General features: G+C 38.2%; 1 protein-coding gene across 1 annotated transcript in view; it reads right to left on the reverse strand.

The window, feature by feature from the left end:
• The window catches only part of lrrk1 (leucine-rich repeat kinase 1), a 202344-nt gene that overhangs the window by 132702 nt on the left and 49798 nt on the right, over positions 1 to 19844 (reverse strand). Inside the window, exons 13-23 of the mRNA XM_052113495.1 lie at positions 19450 to 19579; positions 18385 to 18497; positions 17532 to 17746; positions 11914 to 12078; positions 11169 to 11341; positions 10932 to 11052; positions 9889 to 10048; positions 8429 to 8705; positions 6296 to 6467; positions 5629 to 5798; positions 1413 to 1552 (exon numbers count right to left, since the gene is read on the reverse strand). Coding sequence (XP_051969455.1) covers positions 1413 to 1552; positions 5629 to 5798; positions 6296 to 6467; positions 8429 to 8705; positions 9889 to 10048; positions 10932 to 11052; positions 11169 to 11341; positions 11914 to 12078; positions 17532 to 17746; positions 18385 to 18497; positions 19450 to 19579 — 1836 coding nt within the window. The remainder of the gene's footprint in view (positions 1 to 1412; positions 1553 to 5628; positions 5799 to 6295; positions 6468 to 8428; positions 8706 to 9888; positions 10049 to 10931; positions 11053 to 11168; positions 11342 to 11913; positions 12079 to 17531; positions 17747 to 18384; positions 18498 to 19449; positions 19580 to 19844) is intronic.

Below are 19844 nucleotides of genomic sequence, written 5' to 3' on the forward strand. Positions count from 1 at the left end.
AGCCAGGTTGTTGTCAGTGCACCACGATGATAGGTGCTGGACCTCCTCCCTGTAGGCCGTCTCATTGTTGTTGCTGATGAGACCAATCACCGTAGTGTCATCTGCAAACTTGACAATGGTGTTAGAGCCATGTATAGGCGTGTAGTCGTAGGTGAAGAGGGAGTAAAGGAGAGTGCTCAGCACACATCCCTGTGGTACGCCGGTGTTCAGGGTGATGGTTGAGGAGGTATGATTATCTAACCTAACAGACTGAGGTCTGTTGGTTAGGAAGTCCAGAATCCAGTTACAGAGGGAGGAATTGATGCCCAGTTCACTGAGTTTGATGATCAGTTTGGAGGGGATGATGGTGTTGAATGGTGAACTAAAGTCAATGCACAGCATTCTCACATAGGTGTTTCTATTGTCAAGGTGGGACAGGGCAGAGTGAAGTGCCATAGAGATGGCATCCTCTGTGCTCCTGTTCTGACGGTAGGCGAATTGGAAGAGGTCCAGTGAGGGTGGTAAGCAGGTCTTGAGATGGGCCAGGACCAGCCTCTCGAAGCACTTCATAATGATGGGGGTGAGTGCAACTGGACGGTAGTCATTAAGGCTTGTTGCATTGGAGTGTTTTGGCACCGGCACGATGGAGGTGGTTTTAAAGCACACGGGGACAGCTGCTTGGGCTAGTGACAGATTAAATATATCAGTCCAAACCTCAGTTAGCTGCACAGCACATGCCCTGAGAACGCATCCGGGGATACCATCAGGTGCAGCAGCCTTGCGTGCATTAATCCTGCTCAGTGCCACACACACACACACACACACCGGTGGTGGAGAGTGTGAGGGGCTGGTGAACTGCAGAGACCACAGCCTTGATGGCCACATCCTTGTTGTCCCTATCGAAGCGGCCATAGATGTGGTTCACCTCATCAGGCAAGAAGGTGTTGGTGACGGTGGGGTGGAGTTAGTAGCTTTGTAGTCTGTGATGGCCTTGTGACTGGTGTTACCCATTGAAATGCTCATGTTACACAATATAAGCCTTGTACTGTCACAAATTTCTCTCAAACACCATTTAAATACTGCTTTTAACTGGAAAAATGACTACTGCATCTATATTAGTCATAGCTATATAATCACTATTTAATGACACTTAATTTCATGCTTACGAGCGCACATTACCAGTGGTAACACACAGCCTTAAATAGTTTATTGCTTAAGTAGCATATTTCAATTGAATGAATTGGTGTCCTGAATATACATTTTTTATAAGGCAAGCATTCAAGAAAAAAAAAATATGACCAAGAATGGTAAAAGACATTCCAATTCAATTTCTTGACATAATAAGGCATATGTCTCAATGGTCCACCCACAAATCCAATGATACAACGTGTGTGTAACGTGTGACATCATGTAATATTTAGAGTTATCCTCACCAGGAAACCACTGCTCTATGAGAGCATTAACGTGATCAGTGATGAAAGCCATTGCAGAGAAATCTCTAGTCTCGGACTGGCAGATAATCTTGATCCCTCCGCTTTTCTTCTTCTTCCAATTCAGGTCAGATGACTCTACACTGTGGGAGAGAAATTGTGTGAGGCCTAAACCAAAATGCTGAACACACTAGGGTTAAGAACCAAGAACCGGTTCTTATTGTTTATTTTTACTAAATCATTTTCATCATCAACTAAATCATTTTCAAGACCTGATGCTGTGAGCTTACAGTCTGCATTGAATGTAATGAGGGAGAAAGACTCAAAATAATACACCTGCCTTTTTGCTATATTTATTGATACAAATATTGGAGAAAGGACAGGAAATGATAGGAAGAAGAGGGGTGAATTGAATCTGCAAATTTTGAGTGCTAGTCGCCTATACGTCAGCCATATGAGTACCACAGGTCAATATGTTAGAGCAGATGCACTAACTGCTAGGCAGTGGTTTTGACAACAAACTTGATTTTTCAAAACATACAAACATCAGTTGATAAATGTGTTGATTTGGCCAGAAATATTAGTTAAACTGCAATACAGAAGCTTTTCGGTTACTCGGTTTCTGTGTTCATGGTGGTCTTGGCTCAGCTGTGCTTTGACCACATTGCATGTGAAACCTTCATGATGGTCCTGCTTGGTGGATCTGTTCCCTACCCACCTCCCTCCCTGGGTAAGCTCCCTCTTTGTGTCAGTCTGCAACGTCACACCTACTCTCACCCGTGCTCTACGGCCCTGCAGCTCTCTTCCTGGATGCCGCCTGTGGCTCGCTTCTGCCTGCTGGCTCCGTTCATATCCTGCATTGCCAGCTTGTTTTGTCTGCCCCTCCATTTAGCTGCCCCACAACCTCCTCTAGTCACCCCCTTTTTCCAGCCAGTCTGTTTGTGTCCTGTACCTGCTTTTGGACTGCATTTTGGCCCTTCGGGAACTCTTTGTATTGCCCTTACTTAATAAACTATTTTGTTTTACCTCTGCACTTGAGTCCTCGATGGAGGAATACATCTGAGAAGTCAACTTTGAGAAGACATCATCAAAGCAAAAAGGGGCAGTTAACAATGACAAAATAAATTGACAAAATTAATAAAAAGTTGATAAAGTTGTGTTAATTTATCTTGTTAAATTATGAATATTGCTTTACTCATGTGCACACTCATGCTTTGACAAGAATGGAATTAGTATGGAATTTACAAAATATCAGTAATGTGTAGTATTCTCAGTGATGTTTTGTCACGCTCTGGATGGCACTAAAAACTTTGCACAATGCAATGCAATGTCCCTGACTTTATTTTCTTTTTATTATCTACTGCTTAACATGAATTTCTGGTGTTGTTGTATTCCTCACTTGTAAATTGCAGTACAATCGCTGGATGACAGCATAACTGAAACACTTTGCACATAATAAGCAAAACAAGACAGAAGTACTCAGTTATTCTGCAAGCTACATATCATATGTATTTTAAAGTTATTGGAGCTCATTATTGAGATCATATTTATACTTTAACCCCAAAAAAATATCTCAACACTTTTGCTATACTGTAGCTGAATATAATACCGGAAGTTCGTATTTTTTACTGGAAATACTTGGTTACGTGCCATGCATAGAGTGTATTTTAGGTTTAAAACCACAGATTTCAACAGTGAGCCCAAAAAGTACTGTAATGCAGCTTAAACTGTGTCAGTTCTATCAAAAAATTTATCCATGGATGATGAAGAATTTCCACTTTAAATTTTTGTTAACAATGGGTGCTTCTCTATCAGAAGTCTGCAACCTAGTTAGGCTGGATATATCGGCTGCAATGTCATCAAGCACTATCAAAGACTGTCTCAATTGTGAGGCAGCCTTGTTTCGCAGGTTTTGTTTGCCATATTTTGGAAGATGCATCAAGTGCATACTTTGTGGCCTTCTATCACCCACGATCCCCACAATCCCTTGCACATGTCCCTATTTAAACTTTAATAGGTCTATTTAAATGGCAATGGGTCTGTTTTAAATGGCATGCCATGAGGAATAAAATTTTTCTTGATCTTTTGACATATAAGAGGTCATTGTACAATAAAAACATACTGTAAGATTCAGAACTAAAAACATCCTCCTTAATAGAAAAATTGCATTTATTTAAACCAGGCTGTGGAAACAGCCTGTTTGGAATTTGTGGAACTTCACAAGGACCAAAAACATCTGCATAATTACTGCCTCTAGCAAGACATCAACACCAATTATTTGTCAATGCACCCCCTTGGCCCAGCCCAATGGAACTCAGTCACACAGGTGAATAGGAGAGAGGGCCTGTCATGGGAGATTCATGTGAGCGATACGTGAGCAGGGCAGTCACGTTGGACGTTCACATTGGCTGCGTGCCTTCTACGAGAAACAGCAGCGCCTATGCGCAGGAAATAACATTATCTATGGGGTCCACGGCAAATTTTCTAACCATTTTAAGATGGTTATTAATGCTTCAAGGACAACAGCGGGCAGTCACTTGCACTTCATCATTATCAGCACACTTGGTTGTGATTGGTTAATATTGTGTCTAAACTGTACAGCTATATAAAAAGTATGGCAAAAGGTCCGGCAGTTTATTAATAATGTATTTATTTTATTGAGTTTACTTGCATGCAGAAAGATTAATTGCAGTGTACTATAGGTTCGGTTTGAATAATTTTTATTTGCTTTTGTGTCTTTTCAATAATCTCCTGATTATTTTAGTTATACTGCACCCAATGCGCCTCAATAATATGCTCAACTCCGAAACTATCCACTCACTGCCGCGTCTGGGACGTGACTCACATTTGCAATCTATACAATGTAATTTGTTAATATGGGTGCAAAAATTAAAATGCGGCGCTCATGCCAGGCCTAAGAATGTAAGAACCAGGCATAAGAAAGCGTCTCATCCTGCTGCCTCCACTGTCTGGGAAAACACATGACATTCTGTGTGTAAACAAACATTGAAGATGTGAGATGTCGCTCTGGTGAAGACTAGCGTCTCTGCTTTGGAATGTTGGAGCTGATTGAAGCACCCAAAATCACCATGGACTGTATTACATTTGTGTATTCAGAACATTTCAGTGTGGATTGTATGTTTTTTGGCTCATATAGAGAGGATTGCTTGTGAACCAGTCACAATAGTATTCAAGCTGCAAAGCTGAAAAATGCAAATGAACTGAATGATGCACAGGTTAAACACTAGCGGACTGTGAGTACACAGTTTAATTCATGAATGTTTCAAATGGCATGAGTGTTTGATCGTTGCTGTGCTTGAGTGAACGTTTTGATACATTCTGATGTTGGGTATACGTTATCTGATAACCCTAAAATTGAGTTTCAAATATGGCTGTATTTGAGGGACTGGACAAAGCTTGCCAATCAGAACAGTGGGCCTTTACATTGAAGTCTTAAAGGGCCAGATAGCTTTAAACCAAGATTTTCAGACAGAGAGCAAGAGACAGGATCGAAAAAGATCATGCACCGATCAGCCACAGCATTAAAACCACTTGCCTAATATTGTGTAGGTCCCCCCTAGTGCCGCCAAAACAGCACCGATGCATTCTGTGATGCTATTGTGGTTTTGAGTGGTTATCTGAGTTACCATAGACTTTGTCAATTCGAACCAGTCTGGCCATTCTTTGTTGACCTCTCTCTCATCAACATGGCGTTTCTATCCGCAGAACTGCCCCTCACTGGATGTTTTTTGTTTTTGGCACCATTCGGAGTAAATTCTTTAGTACTCTTTCCAACCCTGATTATATCAGCCACCCTGCTTTCATGATATCAGTGTGCATTAATAATGTTAAAAATGAACTTTGTGCTTTAAAAACCCATATCAGTTGACACTTAATGAAGTAGTGGTGGTGGCGTAGTGGACTAAAGCACATAACTGGTAATCAGAAGGTCGCTAGTTCAATCCCCACAGCCACCACCATTGTGTCCTTGAGCAAGACACTTAATCCAGGTTGCTCCGGGGGTATTGTCCCTGTAATAATTGCTCTGTAAGTCGCTTTGGATAAAAGCGTCTGCCAAATACATAAATGTAAATGTAAGTATATTTAGTCATGTCCGTGATAAAAAATGAGAAATGATTTGACTATTGTCTTTAAATGCACAGATTCAAATATTGTTTTAAAAGACATTCTCTATTTATCTCGGTTACTCCTGACAAACCTCAGATATCCGCCATCAAAAGTGACCAATAGACCTTCCTTCCAGTAGATGGTCTGGCTGCGACGTACACGGAACGTGCTGCATCGATTCCGCTGCTGGTTCCCTGCAAAGCTATAGATCACTGTATTGTGGTTCCTCTGGTTCTTTGTGTTCTTTTTGGTCTCAAATGCCTGTTAGGAAACATCACAAATGAGCCATCAAAGTCAGTCTAATGACACCAGCTGGACATGTAAGCACAGGAAAATACACTTTTGTGACTTTTACTTGGGAGCTTGATTGGAAAGTTTGTGGAGGTAAAAGATATAAAGCAAAGATTTGTAATGCCTGTTAGCTTAAATTAAATTTATCTGAGCTAAATATTTGGTTAAAATGAAAGTAAACATTCAATGCATTGGCCAGATGTTATTGCTGAAGTCATATGCTTGAACTCAAAATGCTAATAAACATTTAAAATCATGTTAACAATCACAAACTATATGTTTGAAATGATTGTAGTAGGAGTATTTTGCAGTATTCTATAATCTTAAATCTGTAGTTTTATTGGTCAGTTCCTGCGAACATGAAATAAATATTTACCCTTTTTACTTAATGCATGTAAAATGGGTTTGTAAACAGCATTTCATCGTTACTTGAAATAGTCATTAGAGTTGCAAAAATATTTGTTTACCTGCAAATCCATCAGGTTTAAACTGATAAGCATCCTGGCTATGAAACGCTCCCAGAATCCTGCAGGCACAAAGCTCATCTTGAAATGCCTCTGGATGGTGTTGTTGCTCTCATGGCGAAAACCGTGGATGTCCATGGCAGGTTTGGGGGGCAAAAGGTGTGGCAACAGATAACTGTGGCGATAAGAAGGAACTTTAGAGCAAGGCAGCAAAATTATTTTTAAAACACTGCACACTCATAAAATGATTGTGATGCAATTACTTGACATGTAGTACACTACTAGATGGATGGTTCCAATGCAGTAAATTAGGTTAAGTGCCTTGCTCAAGGGCAATATGCTGAGAGTTCATGGATCACATGTTTTGAAGTAAGAACCTAACCTTTGAGTTACCAGCCCAAATATTTAACCACTAAGCCACAGCACTCCATTGCTGCAACGTGTTTCAAACCAAGTTGAATTTCTTAAACTGGATTGTAAAAAGGATAAACACAGGCCCAATTATTTAGTTCCTAACTATGGCTCTGTTACAAAGCCTGAGCTGCCTTTTAAGGCTACACTTAAATGCATCCTAAGCTGGGTTTCCATACAAGTTTTTTTAAGCACATTTTGGTATATCACATAAAAACTGCTGCATGGAAACACCAAGATACAAATAAAATCTCCAAAATGGGCATACAAAAATGTATATGCTTGCATGAAGTAAATTGTTTATTTGATAAGAAGAAATGTGCATAAATTATGATGGAAACACATTTACCAAATTAACTCATTGATTTTTTTTTAGAAATACAAGATATGCATAAAAAATTTAATGTGACCGATTCATTCACTCGTAACTGGACCAACCAGCAATACAATCATCGCATCTGAAATGTTGATCTAGTCATGCTGAAATAATGGTATATAGAAAATCCTACAACAATGGATACAATTTATCCGGAAGTGACTATTTTGTTCTTTTGAACTCATGGAATGGAAACGTGCCTTTATTAACACTTTGTTTTGGCAATATTTAGTTTTTTTTTGGCATAAATTAAATTTGCAACTTGGATGGAAACATGGCTAGTGGCAAGCTCTGGATGTGAATGCTATTCGAAAAGATAAGCAGCATGGTTATGCTGCCTTCTAAGATCCCTGCTTTAGGCCTAATTCTAAGGCAGCATTTATCCTCCATGGAGAAGGTAATCCCACTGCAACAAGCTCAGTGAAAAAAAATCATCCATGATGGCGGACAAAGTAAGAAAAATGTTGATTTGAAATATACTTGCATCTCATACATATATACACACCGATCAGTAATAATATTAAAACCACCTGCCTAATAACAGCGCCAACCCGCATCTCAGAATAGCATTCTGAGATTATATTCTTCTCACCACAATTGTACAGATCAGTTATCTGAGTTACCATAGACTTTGTCAGTTCAAACCAGTCTGGCCATTCTCTGTTGACCTCTCTCATCAACAAAGCGTTTCTGTCTGCAGAACTGACACTCACTGCATGATTTTTGTTTTTGGCACCATTCGGAGTAAATTCTAGAGACCGTTGTGCATAAAAATCCCAGCAGATCAGCAGTTACAGAAATACTCAAACCAGCCCGTCTGGCAACAACAATCATCCATGCGATTATCTAATCAGCCATTCGTGTGGAATGGAGATATGGATCAGGAGCGTCAGTTAATGTTCATATCATCCATCAAAATGGGGAAAAAATTTGATAACAGTGATTTGGAGCGTGGCATGATTGTTAGTGCCAGAAGGGACCTACACAATATTAGGCAGGTGGTTTTAATGTAGTGGCTGATCGGTATATATATTTAATAGTTTAATCTAATATAAAATGCAAATGTGTATAAAAATCTTACAGAATATTTGTTTAATTTATTTGTATGCTTATTAGAGCATCACGTGATTAGTTTAGCAAAATTCTATCACCAAAATCTCCTCTGCGCTTTAGGTGATGAGCACCATTTGCAAGATGCACAGAGTTGATGTTAATGTAAAGTGTTCTTAATTAATTGGTCACCTATGAGGCTCATTTCAGTTAGAATATAGCTTTTGTTGGCAGTAGACACCAAGGCATCACACAAGGTTTTGAAGCAGAGTAAATATCTTTAACCTTGTTGCTTTTACCTGTTGCTGGCCACAGGTAGAGCGATCTCAAACTTAGCAAGGAACTGGAAGTACTGTTCTTCCGTTTGCTGGGTAAATCCGGTTCCAACCAGCAGCATGCGGAGGTCCACAGCTTTGATGACGCCATTGCGGGCCACGAAGCGTGAGCCCCTCAGGTTGATGATGCGTTCCAAACACTCAGACAGCCACACAGCATCCAAGAAGTAGAGTTTACACAGGCCGTGGCTCGTGTCAGGGAAATGCAGTACGGTGCCAGTCTCAATGAGGAAATTTAATGCTGAGTCAAAACGATTCAGAAAACATGCTAATGTATAATGCTTAGACCCAAATTCACATGAATTACATATGTTAAACAAAAATGTAAGTATATTTTAAAGGAACAGTTTGCTGAATAATCAAGTCATTATTTACTCATGTTCAAACTCACATTATTTATTTTCTTCTTTAAAACTAAAGACAAATGTTAAGCAGAATGGCAGTGCTTCTGCTTTTATACTATGAAAGGGGATGATGATTTATATTATAAAGCTCCAGAAAAGACAAAAAAAGCACCAGAAAAACACCAGTCATGCTATATTTCAAGTCTTATGAAACCAAATGATTCGTATGAGGAATAGACCAAAATGTAAGTCATAATTCAGTTAAAACATCTCTTCTACTGTAGCTTTCAAATCCACTTCAAATCTTTCAAATTTGTGTTTACAGTCTTCAAGTATGCTGCGTGGAGATTGGTCATGTGCTCATGTAGAGATGAGGTAACCTTATAAAAGCTGTTTTATTCTACAAGAGGCAGGGACGCCCTCATGGGGGCTGCCATTTTAGAATCACATGACCAGCTGAATACTACTTACTTAATCACAATAACCGTCTGTGGCAGGGCGGGGCCCAGGTCGTGATCATACACACCTGGTCCCTTATCAGGCTAAATAAGCCTCAGAGAGGGATAAAGGCAAATGGCAGACAGTGGTGCGACGAGAAAGAGATGTCCGTTGTGTGTGTGTGTGTGTTTGTCTTCTGTTTGAGTTTGAAATTAAACTATTATTTATATCGTCAAGCCGGTTCGCGCCTCCTCCTTTGCACTGAATACGTTACACCATCTTGTTATTGTACACTTTCACTCTTGGATTACATTTATCATGGCTGATTGTGAATAGTGAATATCTGCAATGGCATCTGTATTGGCATTGATTTTGAATGATGCTGCATCCACAGCACAATGTGTCACTGTAAGTCCAAGATGACACAAGCAAAAAGAGTCCACCTTTAAAACATTACTGTATGTACTGCAATAACTGTTTCATTTTTGGTACCCTGGCATAATAAAATTGGCTGATATGGTCACTGAAATATCTATCACACAACCCTAAAATAAACATGTTATTATTTACTTATGACATATGACACATTTTGTTGGAAGGTAATTCTAAAGATGAATAACATTGTAATAACCTATGCATTACCTGTCTGCAGGTCCTCATAATATTTGATATCACTGGCAGGACTGTTCTCAATGATCTGCTCCAGTTGTGAGTCAGTCAGGTACTGAACCTCATCAGCTGCATCTCTCCTCATATGTTCAGCTATTATGGCCTCCTGCAGGATCAGATAACTCTTGGGAATCTGTTAAACACAGAAAAAGGACAAACCACACAGCTTAACCTCACTACAACATTATATTTTACTTAAATGGATTAATATCATAAGCAATCAGATTTTTCTTGAATCAGATTGCTTAATTAAACTTTAAAAACATACTGTTACTTTCCAAACTCTATGGCCACGTACATAGTTAAAGTTTTGCGAGTGATAACTCTCCTAAATTATCTTTCTGTTTGTGAACAGAATAAAGGAGTTACTCCTTAAATTGTGACGACTGACAAATAATACCATCTCCTACCTGTAAACAAGAAACGTAGATGCCGACAGTTTAACAGGTTTGGTGATCGCTTGCAACTGTATTTAGCTGTATTGTGTATTTGGCCTATATGTTCCAAAAGACAGTCACATACCTGAGCACATTTACATAAGGGGATGGAGAACAATGTGTGTTAAAAGCTAAATCTGTCACAAAGGCTGGTTTCAATATACAAATTGATGTGATATAGCTTACTCTTTATGGTTTACAGGTAAAAACTAACTTGTGTGTTTAAGTGGTTTTTGGCACAAAAATGTGTTTAAGTGATTTATTTATTTTTATTTTAAATCAAGATATGACCCCTTTAAAGAAGCAAACATGATACATTCCCCGCATTTACAATAGTATCCCCTTTTGAAATTGTAAACATTTAAATTTTGAAATGTTACATTGCAGAACGGACTCCTCACAAATGGAGAAAAATAAGAGCAAATAATTGTCGGTTGAACTGGATAAAAATGTCTGCTAAATAAATGTAACGGAAAATTTTGTGATAGAGCTATGGTATGCTTCTGCTTTTTCATTTTATTAAATATTTATTTTAGACTTTGATTTAAGCCATACTATACCATCTTAACCAACACTTACCAGTCTTCCCACAAATTTGTTACAGTTAGCTGGATTACTGATGTCCTTCATGGAGCAAGCGACATGGAACAACAACCTCTTGAGACCGTCCATCCCTTCCAAAGTCTTGCATGACACCTCACTGTCATACACACACGCACATGCACACAAATTAAAACCAAATAAAATATATAGAAATAACAGTAAGTTTGAGTCAAAACACAGAAAGCTAAAGCGAGTACTGATAATAATACTAACTGTAGGTGTTTCCACGTGATGTCAGGGTAGCCGCTAGCTCGTGAGCCTGAGGGGGTTCTGCAAAGTGCCAGGATGTATGCTCTCAATGTGGCGATACGCTCAGTTCGAAATTTTGTGTCTATGAGGTCCAAATGCGTACCAACTACTATGACAGCAGAGTTAGGGGCACGAGCCTGGAGGATACACAGATACAACACATTCACATTCAGACAGTTCCACTTCTTTCACAAGTTTTCTTTGAATAGTTTTGGCAAAAAAAAAGGGTTGTATGGACAGTTTACCTAAATATTTTAATTATTTGGTCAATATATTCCACTATTTAATAACAACTTAAACTTTGGTCTGTTCCTCACACAAAGGTTATAAATGGCTTTAGAATAATTAAACTATAGAATCATATAGACTACTTTTACGGTGCTTTTGTGGTATTATTTTGTCCTTTTTGAAGTTTGGTCACTATGAACTTCCACTGTATGTAAAAGAGCTGCGTTAAGATATTTAAAAAACTCTCCATGGAAAAAGTACTACAGATTGTGAATAAGATCAGGGTGACTAAATAATGACAGAACTTTAATTTTTGGATTTACTTTTCTTTCAAACCACTGAAACATATACTTTAATTCAAATTCATCCAAACAATGTAAAATATTTATCAGGAGAGCTATTTGTCCTCCAGACCAGTGGGGGGTGCTAACGAGCAATCAGTTTTCTAAATTGAGCTTCATGTTATGTAAGCTTTCCTGACCTCTATATTGAGCAGCCAGGACTGCAGGTTGGCCACAGCCTCTTCCCCCAGAGCCAGGTTCCAGATCACCATATACAGAGCCTTGTCCGTGAAAAAACACTGATTTACCGTCGACATGCAAGCTGGGCCACCAATGTCCCAAACGTTGAAGGACACTGAATCTATCTGTAGAAACACAGGTATTACATTTCACTGACAATTATTATTATTTTTTATTTTTATAGTTTAGGCATTTAGGTCATGAAAAATAATAAGGTTGGTCAAGTCAAACAATATTTATGTGGTCCTTTTATGAATTAGTTTAAAGGTGCTGAAATCTCCACCTCATCAGGAAGGTATAAAACTATCCTTCCTGATAGTTTAGCTCTGGCGAGCAAACCTTCTCTTCAAGTTTGCAAGAACAAGCTCGGTCCTTCCAGGAGATCAGCATACCTCAGCTCCTTCGTGTCCAAGGCTGTTGAAATGAAATCCAGCTCTGTCCCCACTGTAACGTGGCCCTGAGCCCCAGTGGAAGACGTTGCAGTCACCGAACTCATCAATCGATCAAGGAGAACGTAAATATCACTACTAAACCTCTTTCCAAAGACCTTGGCATTAGTGTATACTATTAGTTTATGATTATCTAATGTTCCTTAGATTGCATAACCTAGCAATATGTCTAGCAAATAATCATTGAGTTATTTGTTTAAATAGAAATAAGGTTTTCAATAAGGTTTCACCTTATTATTTAACAGAGAAACAGCAATTTATCTTTCCAAAAGATAAGTCATACTTTGCCATTGCTACATCTAATATAACCACTTACATCTTTCCATCCTATGCCCTTTATTTACCTATTAATTTATTTTATCTTTAAGCATTTTAGTACCATTATGTAGTTTTTGTTAGTTTTCCTAATTTATTTTTTTGATAATAAAACAAATTTTATTACAACTGTGTGTTCCTTGTATTGATGATACAGAAGAGCTTTAAAGGGTTAAGGAATCTCACAAATACTTCAGATTATTCAAATGGCCATCTCACTCAAATTTACATAATTTTAATTTAATGAATGGTCCATTTGGAGAATTCTTTTACTGATAAGATGAAATTCCTTTGCTGGTGCCCTGAGGATGGAGGGAAGGGCCGTATGATATATATATCAAAACACACACACACACACACACACACACACACACACACACACACACACACACACACACAGACACAGACACAGACACACACACACACTTATTTTTTTAAATAACTTCACACTTAAAATAACTTTATTTTTTTTAATCACACTTCACACCTTAAGTGAAGTGTGATAAAAAAAAAAAAATCACCACACACTTTGGTGCCTAGTGTGATGACCAGTTCATTTTTAAGCATGTAAACAAAAACAAACATAAAAATATTTCTGGATCCTTTCAACAAAGTCTCTTTTTCAAAGTAAGTCATTCCACTCGGCAGCCATCTTTGGAACACTCTTGGGCAGTGTGGGCAGCTCTTTCATGAAAGTGCAGCTCGAATCTACTTGAATGGGGAAAGACTGAAATCTCCAAAAAGGTTGGTCAAGATTACGGTAAAGAACATATTTCAAACTAGCAGTATTTCAAATTAGCAGTAAAATCTGACGACACTGTGTGGTGGTGTGAGCAAGAGATGGACACAGTGGGTGTGGAGTCAGGCCTTGGAGAGGCATTTATTTAAAATGTCCAGGCCTTTGTGGTTGAAAGGGATATGTGAATGAAGAATAGTGTTAGACAGGGCAAAGTCCAGGTGATAGTGGGCAGGTTCTCAGCGGGCGCAACGCATTCCTCTTCATAGTCCGAAGCGCATGGGGTGGCGGCCTCACTCGAGTGGCCCAGCTTCCCTTGGCCTCGGCACTTGAGGGGAATAGAGGCTTGCCATCCTGGCCGTCGGCCCCGACATATGCTCCAATCCCTGGCGTCACATCTAACTCGCTTCAGGGTTCCAAATCATGCAGTGTACCCAGTTTTTACAGTGACCAGTTTTGAGGAACTAAAGATGCCCTATTCACAAAAGAATCCCTCTTTTGAGTCACAAATTACAATTAATTTGTCACATGTGATAGCAAAATGGTCTGAATGTGTTTTTGATTCAATCTGAAATGACTTCTCAGACTGCTCATGTACGCACTGAATAGTTTGGAGTGGTTTACACTAACGGAATACTTTCAAACAAAGAGAACGCTAGTTGCCGTGAATATTTACCTACTACACACACGTGTCCTGAGTTGCACTTTAATTACTGTCACTTTATAACTGTCTGCTACCTCAATACCTGCTATGTGCATAGAACATTATCTCATAGTATGTTATGTTTACATTTTTAGAAACTGTCATCTTTTTGCACTACTGAGTACTGGTCGGCGCTGCACTGTCTATTGTCCTGTTCATTGTCAGTAATTTGTTGTACTGTCCTGTACTTTTTGCACATGTTTGCACGTGCACTTTATATAGGTATATGTAGGTTTTTTTACATAGGTATTTTATTTCGTTGTGTTGTCTCATGTGGTCCTGTGTTGGTCCTTTGTTGTTTTTATGTAGCACCATGGTCCTGGAGGAACGTTGTCTCGTTTTGCTGTGTACTGTACTAACTGTATATGGTTGAAACGACAATAAAAACCACTTGACTTGACTTGACCTACAATCCATGAAAACTAAACCTGCAAAAGCTTCCTATTGTTTGCCAGTGATAAAGATGGTCTTTGTAAAGTTTAACAAGTGAGCAGCTTGTGAACATCTAAGTACCATGGCATTACCGTGTTTTTTGGACATGTACCATTACTTTGAAGCACCAAGTAAATAAAATGAATTAATCATACTGTTTATAATTAATTAATTCAATTAATCATACTGTATTTTAAAGTACCATGGTAGTACCATGTTATTCATTGAAATACATTGAAGCACCATGTAAACACAATAGTATATGAATATATCATACATAAATCAAAGAACCATGGTAGTACAATGCTATTCTTTGAAGTACTTTGAAGCAGCATGGTTCTCAAAGTGTGGGGAGTGCCCCCTTAGGTATTGTTAGGGGGGCACAGAAGACCGCATCCATATTTGCCACTATCACAGGAGAATGGAAGAACTAATGTGCATGATTTCTTTTCCTCCTCTTTGTTCTCCTAATGTGATGTCAGGTGCGCTCACTCAGCAACGCCAAAGTTCCTTTCAAAGCAAATTATTCCACTCGGCAGCCATCTTTGGAATGCTACCGGGCAGCTATTTTCTATGGATACAAGTGGCATAAAAGTACAGCTCCTATCTACTTAAATGGTGCACACTGACTAAAAGCATTTTTAACTAAACATATAAAGAGACTATTGAGTGTACATAATCAGTACGAGCTGTTGCCAATCGGTTAGCAAACATGCACTGAAACATGACGCTTACACATGCCAACTTGTGTAATTTCCTGTCCCCTCTCCATTATCACCTTTAAAGAAAGTGTCAAAAAATAAAGTGTAATATTTGATTTCATGAATGAATGAATTTCATGTCTGAAATCTCAGTATTAATCCATAATATATGTAATTCTGAAAATTTACTTAAAATTTTGAGGGAAACTTTGGATAAGTGATTGGCCCTAAACATTACTTTAGCAAATCTTAAAAAACAATCTTATTGATAAAAATTATATAGTGATTGGTGCACATCTGCTTGAGGTTAAGCAAGAAAGACAAAGACAATCTCTGGAGCTTGTTATGATCAGTGTGTTTGTGTATAAATTTGCTTCTGTCTATGATACATGTTCAAAAGGTCATTGAGTCTGTGTGTTAATAAGAACATGTCTATATGATATCACTGTGCATCTTGGGTTTTATAAGTCTGGCTCGCCTTAGAATGGAGACACTGTTAACTCATGGTAAGAACTCATGTAAGACTACAAAGAGCCAGAGATCAAAGGTCAGCTGCTATACCAGAGCCGCTACTCATTCATAGACCTTGAGGTTGAAATCTTGGCATTTTAATGGTTTATCTTTTTACAGACTTGCTATAAAATGTATTTGTCTTATTTTTTATAGTTAAAGCAAACATTGCTGAAAGTTTCCCTGCGAGCAAAGCATTGTGGGAAAACATCTGTTGGCACACCCTTAAAAACATAAAACTGGGAATTCATTTAAAACTTACAAAAAAAAATGACGTCACACACTCAAAAAGAGATTGCGTAACTTGCACCCAGTGTGTTTTAGTCCTCGCCAATATATACAAAAATGTTACTGTTTGTTATGTAGCAGATTTGCCGTTCCAGAGTTCCAAGAGTGATAATATTTAGTAAAACATCACTGAATGTTTCACCGTTTGTATCACTATGATTGTCTTGATCATAGTTTGGCGTGATCGTCATTTGGCTTCTTTTGGAACTATTATTGTTTGCATAGCAACAATAAACAAAATAAAAAGCTATAACAGTGGCATAACTACAGGCCCATAGCCAAGGGCGGGCATTAGGGGAAGTGCCCCCCATATGACACACCATCCACCCCTAAAGGAAGGAATGAATTGTCAATTTGTAAACTAGATTTTGGACATAATGCGCATTATCGTGCTAGTATTTGTACATTGTGGAATCAATGTGCAGCAACAGGATCAAACCTAGCTCAAAGGAACACTGATCTACCCAAGGGTAACTTAAAATAACAGATTGTCATTTAATGTAAAACTTGGAAAAATTGAAACGGAATTGTAACCACAAATAACAGCTAAGTTACTGTTAAAAGCATCCACAAATAGTCCCCAAACCTTGCACAGACCTACCTCATTAATTATATGTACACAACAGCCAATGGCTAGTCCCCAAGCATAATCAACAACAGCAGTCGAAATCTTATGTAACATGTGATTCCTGCATGCGCTGCAGTCTCAAAAAGTTATATCGGTGGTGCTGTGATTCAGAAAATTAGCATCATGGATATTAGATAGTTTAAAGATTCATCAACTTCTACAAACATCAACAGAGTGTGACACAGCGGTAGGACGGAACGGGCTAAACGAGACACAGGACTTTGGCATCGTCATTGACAGAGCAGCAGGTGGGCATGTTATCACGAATACTAACAATAATGGATTTGTAATTAGTGTTGATTTTATTGGTCCTTTATGGTTTTGGTTGTGGAATATGGATTATTGTGACATTGGAATTGAAGAGCATTGATTTGGCATATAGCCTTGTGTAACATAAATGCAAATAAGCTGTGGTGTAATTTATTAATATTATCGCAACTGTTGTAGGCTGGAATATTTTGTTTGTATGGTGTTCTGATGTTATGAGATGTTTTATTATAAATATTTTGTCTTGTGGTGTGGAGATTATTTTGGTATGTCTCTGTGTCTTGAAAAGTGTGCCCCCCATGAAAATAAAATGCCCCTCTTCTCTATATGTTCTTACAGCCTGTGCAGGGTGTGCAGCCGCACTGAGGACCAGGGTGAAAGGGATGCCTGCAATGGTGGTCCGGAAGGGAATGATGAAAATGACCTCAGAACAGCTGAGGGTACGACCAAGGCCTAGTGTCTACACCTGATACATAGATACTCTACACAGCCAAAATACTTTGTGTTAGCATATTAATGTGAGTAAGTAAGTGAATAGAGTGCCCTTACATCAGATTTGACTCCACTGGGTCTCTCTAGCACCCAGCTGGTGGTGTGTACACTGCAGTCAGTGTTGATGAAGGGTGAGGGTTTGCCTGTCTGAAGCCCCTCCAAAAGAGTGCTCTTGCCCTGCCGTGGAGAACCCACCACCATCAGCTTAAGCAGTCTGCAGGGCTCTGCTCCACGCAGCTCAGCGCGCAGATATGCCAACACTGCAGTAGGACCTGACATAGATAGAGAAATGCCTCTATCAATATATTTATGTTCATTATTACTGCTACTGACATTCACAGTTTTTCATCTTTACATTATCCTCAATTATTTGTGTAATTCTTGTTTAAAAATGTCCTTATTTAAAATGTATCGCTTATTACTTTATTATTAATTTGTATTACTTTGTTGATAATACATATTACTTATTTGATTTATTATATATTTATTTTACTTTACAACATCATTAAATTAATGTTACTTCCCTAATGTATTCCTTGTTTAATTTATAGATACAATAGTTACTTTCGTAATTATTACTTTTGTTTTTTTTACTCCTTTTGTATTTTTGTTATTCAACTTTATATTACTTTGGTTGATTATAAACATTGTTTGGTAGACCACTTTTAAAATGTAATCTAATATTAGATTAGATTACAAATTACACAACAAAAGGTGTGTTTAACTGCATATTAGTTTCTGATGTGGTATTAAATCTGGTCTCGAAACTGATTTCACTGATATTGATATCTAATACTGAAACGTTTGTATTGTGACAATCCTAATGCAGAGTGAAATAACTTGCTGTTGAATGTAATTACACATAGAATTGAGAAGTGTAGCTGAAAATCTACTTTAATGAGTGTCATACCATCTTTCCTGACGTCTGCAGGAACATTGGTGATGTTCAGGTCTTCGATGTCCAGCTGCCAAAGATTGGAGAGCTGCCCAAGCTCTGTGGGAAGTTCCTGGATACCTGGATTACTACAGAGAGAGGAAGGATTATATCAAAGCTATGCAAGTCTAAACAGAACATTATTAGCCAGTTTCCTGTGAATTTCTCAACCATGAAGAAGAAATTAAACAGCCATATTCGTATTGCTCATTATTCTAGATCTTGACTTCACCCACACTGTGAAACTTTGTGCTCTGTTCAAAAACCATTTGAGCTAATACATACAGTAGTCAGTTACCCTACTAAGGAAAATCTGGAATTTCCCTTAAGATGAAAAGTCTACTTCACATTGCATTATCGTGTGATTGGAACACTCCCTGAATCTACCACTATAAGATATGTGAACTGAATAAGTATGCGTGAAATAATTTTTCCATGCAATAAATGTGCATGGCCATATTAAATGCCAAGCCCCCAAAAAGATGCTATTTACTGATAATATTCCATACAACTGTTGCTCTCAAAACCTAAGCTTGCGTCCAATTCAAAATTGGCATTCTGTCACTCATGATGTCATTTAAGTCATTGGTTCTCACACACCACATGACAAGTCATGACATGTTTAAAAATGCAATTGCCAAAAATATTTGGAAACGAAGATTATCAATGAACAATAACTTACATTTCTGCTGTTTCTCACTAACGTAAGGCTTTAGATCACTTGGAATATGGCGCATAAGCCTTATCAACAAACAACTTTCATTATTATGTTTTGATACCATATGGTGTTTTTTTTTTTTTTAGCTATTAAAAATCACTTTCCACAAGAGAAGCTCAGACATTCTGCCTTAGACCTTTTGTGTTTCATGGATGAAACAAATTTTATAAAAAGGCTTGGGAGTAAATGTTATTCCTTTAACGCTTCCTTTAACATCCATTAATTAACTAAAGTAGGAAAATTAAAATCTACAATAATCTACAATCGCACTGTGTATCTACAAACTACTTTTCCCATGATGTGGTGCTACCGCTGTTACTCACTTGGAAAGATAGAGTTCAGAGAGGTTCTTGAGAAAGCATACTGATGGCGGCACATACTCCAGTTGGTTGTCATTCAGAAAGAGAACTTCCAGAGAATCCCGCAAGATTACGGGAAACTGAATGGGATACACTGCAAAAAGAAAGCCACAAGAGTATTGGACAATAAGCGAAGCCACATAATATAGAGTTCAAATCCCTGTAGATTAATGGATAATCATAGTCACAGATGACTGTGGTACTGAACTAATTGTACAGCAATTATTCTTTAGTGACTCTAGGGTAAAGCTAATGTGAATAGGGCTAACAGAGCTGGGCAGTATGACTGTTGAAATGAGTCAACCGATTGATTTCGCTATACCGCATGGCTATGAAGACTACTTAACGTTATATTTTCA

The sequence above is a fragment of the Xyrauchen texanus genome, chromosome 1, assembly GCF_025860055.1.
Source record: "Xyrauchen texanus isolate HMW12.3.18 chromosome 1, RBS_HiC_50CHRs, whole genome shotgun sequence".
Taxonomy (NCBI): domain Eukaryota; kingdom Metazoa; phylum Chordata; class Actinopteri; order Cypriniformes; family Catostomidae; genus Xyrauchen; species Xyrauchen texanus.